Consider the following 2500-nt stretch of genomic DNA (forward strand, 5'->3'; position numbering starts at 1 on the left):
ACAACAGCAATGGTTACCCTCTGACACACACACACACACACACACACACACACACACACACACACACACACACACACACACACACACACACACCGTCACTCTGAAGGGACTGCGCGGGACGTTCTCTCCTCCAAAGCGGACGTAGATGACGTAGTTCCCGGGCTCGGGCGCCGTGTAGAAGATGTCGAAGGTCCCGTCTTCGTCCTCCAGCACCTCCGCCTCCACCTCGCTGCCGTCGGGCTGAACCACCACACAGCTCACCTTCCCTTTCCCAGCGGCCTTAGCGTTCACCACCAGGCCCAGCTCCTCGCCGATGGCCACCGTGGGGCCGACCCCGGGACCTGAGGGGGGGAGGAGTCTCACGTTTACAGCGTCTGCACCTTCCCTCTCTACACTCCCACAGGCGGAGACGTACCGCTGACGCTGCACTTGCTGGCGTCTCCGGTCGCCGTGGCACGGACTCTGTACGGCGAGGCGGGAATGTCATCGCCGCCGTACTTTATGACGACGGCGTACCGACCTGTACGATCGGGGACGTACGACACCTTGTATGTACCGTCACCGTTGTCATGGATATTGGCCGGCTTAGGTTTCCCATCCTGGTCCTGAGGAGAAACAAAGAGAAGGAAAGGAGGCAAGGTGAGATGGGGAGGTCACAAGACAGGGAGGGAAAAAGGGAAGGAGGTACAGAAGAAAGTGAAGTGAAGAGGAGGAAGGAAAGGAAGAATAAAGGAACAGGTCAAGGAGAGAGAACAAGGAAGGAAGGAGACAAGGAAATGTCTCAAAGGTGTGCGTGCGTGTGTGTGTGTGTGTGTGTGTGTGTGTGTGTGTGTGTGTGTGTGTGTCTGCGTGTGTGTGTGCGTGTGTGTGTGCCTGTGTGTGTGCGTGTGTTTGCGTGCATGTACGTGCGTGCTTGCGTGTGTGTGTCTACGTGTGCGTGTGCGTGTGTGCGTGTGTGTTCCTCACAGTGATGAGCACGCTCAGTTGTCCCTCTCCAGCCTCCTTGGCGTCGATGTTGAACTGCACAGGAAAACTTGCGGGGACGCCGCTTGTCAGTCCGGCCCCGCTGGCTCGGACCTTACTGGCATCATGAGTGGGCAGGACGCGGAACTTAAAGGGACTAGAACATAACAAGGAACTCTGTGAGGAACACAGTACATGAAGCTCTGAGTCTAACTTCAGCTCAGCCCTGACCTTCCTTCCCCTGAGCCACAGCGCCCCTCAGTGGACAGGCTGGCTCTGTACCTACAGTATATGTTCTAAAGCGCCCCTCCCTGCAGTACCCCTGTGTACCTGCGGGGGACCTCCTCCTCTGCGTACTTGACGGCCACAGAGTACGGCCCCTCCACAGAGGGGGTGTAGGAGACCGTGTGGGTCCCATCACCGTTAGCCTTCACGTCTGCTGACTCAGCAACGCCTGAGCGAGAGAGAGAGAGAGAGACACACACACACACACACACACACACACACACACACACAGAGTAAACATGTCAGATTCAGACGTGTGTGTGTTGTTGTGTTGTTCCTCATGCTCCTCACACTGATCATCTGACCTTTGGGAGCAGAGATGTTCACAGCCAGCGGGGCCACGCCCGCCTTCCTGCAGTCCACTGTGAAGGACTGTGGGATATTGGCTCTGACCCCTGACCCCACCCCAGGGCCAGACACCTTCACCTTGGTGGAGTCCACCACATCCTTCACTGGGACCTTGAACGGACTTCCTGGAACCACAAAGAGCAGAAGAAACTCAGGATGAAGGAACCAAAACAAAGACGTCCACATTCACTTAGAAAGATCCAAACAGATGATTCAGACGTTTCAACTTTGACCCAACACATGTTTAGTAGGACCTCCAGGTTCATGTGGAGGTTTGATCAGCTGCTCAACCTGAACCTGCAGAAGGACTCAAACTGATCCAGGTGTTCCTCCTGAGCCCATTGAGCTGTGGGCTCATCAAACACGTGTGTGTTCTTCAGTGTGCTGACCCGTCTCAGATCAGAGCTCACCAGGCACGTGCTCTCCTCCGTACTTGATGTTGACGTCGTAGAGGCCGGCGGTGTAGGGGACGTACTCCACGCTGCAGCTGCCGTCTTTGTTGTCCATACAAGCTATCTTGGACTCTGACGGACCCTCCACAGTGATGGACAGATCGCCGATACCGGCCCCTCTGGAGGAACACACAGATCAGAAATGGAGGGAGGAGCTTCATGATCAAACCGCACCTTCAGATGGGAAAAGTCCAGAGCTCACCTGGTGATGATGTTGAACTTGTTGGCTTTGTCGGTCAGGCCTTGTTGGAGGCCTGGACCCGAGGCCACCACCCTGCTGGGGTCGCATCCCTCCGACACAGAAACCCTGAAGGGACTCTTAGGGACCGGAGTGTCGTCATACAGAACCTGGACGCTATGAACGCCTGAACACAAAGAGGAGGGCAGGTGAGTGTGGGTCTCCACCTGCAGGCTGAGCGTGCAGAGCGGAGGTGCAGGTACCCTTCTCATAC

The 2500-nt window shown here is 56.2% G+C and overlaps 1 protein-coding gene across 2 annotated transcripts in view; it reads right to left on the minus strand.

Annotated features, from left to right (window-relative positions):
• The window catches only part of flnba (filamin B a), a 36728-nt gene that overhangs the window by 10193 nt on the left and 24035 nt on the right, over window positions 1-2500 (minus strand). For both annotated transcript variants that reach the window (XM_076172007.1, XM_076172008.1), the window contains exons 26-33: window positions 2490-2500; window positions 2251-2413; window positions 2007-2167; window positions 1554-1721; window positions 1294-1417; window positions 967-1120; window positions 416-605; window positions 94-341 (exon numbers count right to left, since the gene is read on the minus strand). The exon at window positions 2490-2500 is cut by the window's right edge and continues 163 nt beyond it. In XM_076172007.1, coding sequence (XP_076028122.1) covers window positions 94-341; window positions 416-605; window positions 967-1120; window positions 1294-1417; window positions 1554-1721; window positions 2007-2167; window positions 2251-2413; window positions 2490-2500 — 1219 coding nt within the window. The remainder of the gene's footprint in view (window positions 1-93; window positions 342-415; window positions 606-966; window positions 1121-1293; window positions 1418-1553; window positions 1722-2006; window positions 2168-2250; window positions 2414-2489) is intronic.

This window comes from Genypterus blacodes, unplaced genomic scaffold (genome assembly GCF_046128005.1).
Source record: "Genypterus blacodes isolate CSIRO-AG114 ecotype Tasmania unplaced genomic scaffold, CSIRO-AGI_Gbla_v1 ptg000278l_1, whole genome shotgun sequence".
In the NCBI taxonomy this organism is placed as follows: domain Eukaryota; kingdom Metazoa; phylum Chordata; class Actinopteri; order Ophidiiformes; family Ophidiidae; genus Genypterus; species Genypterus blacodes.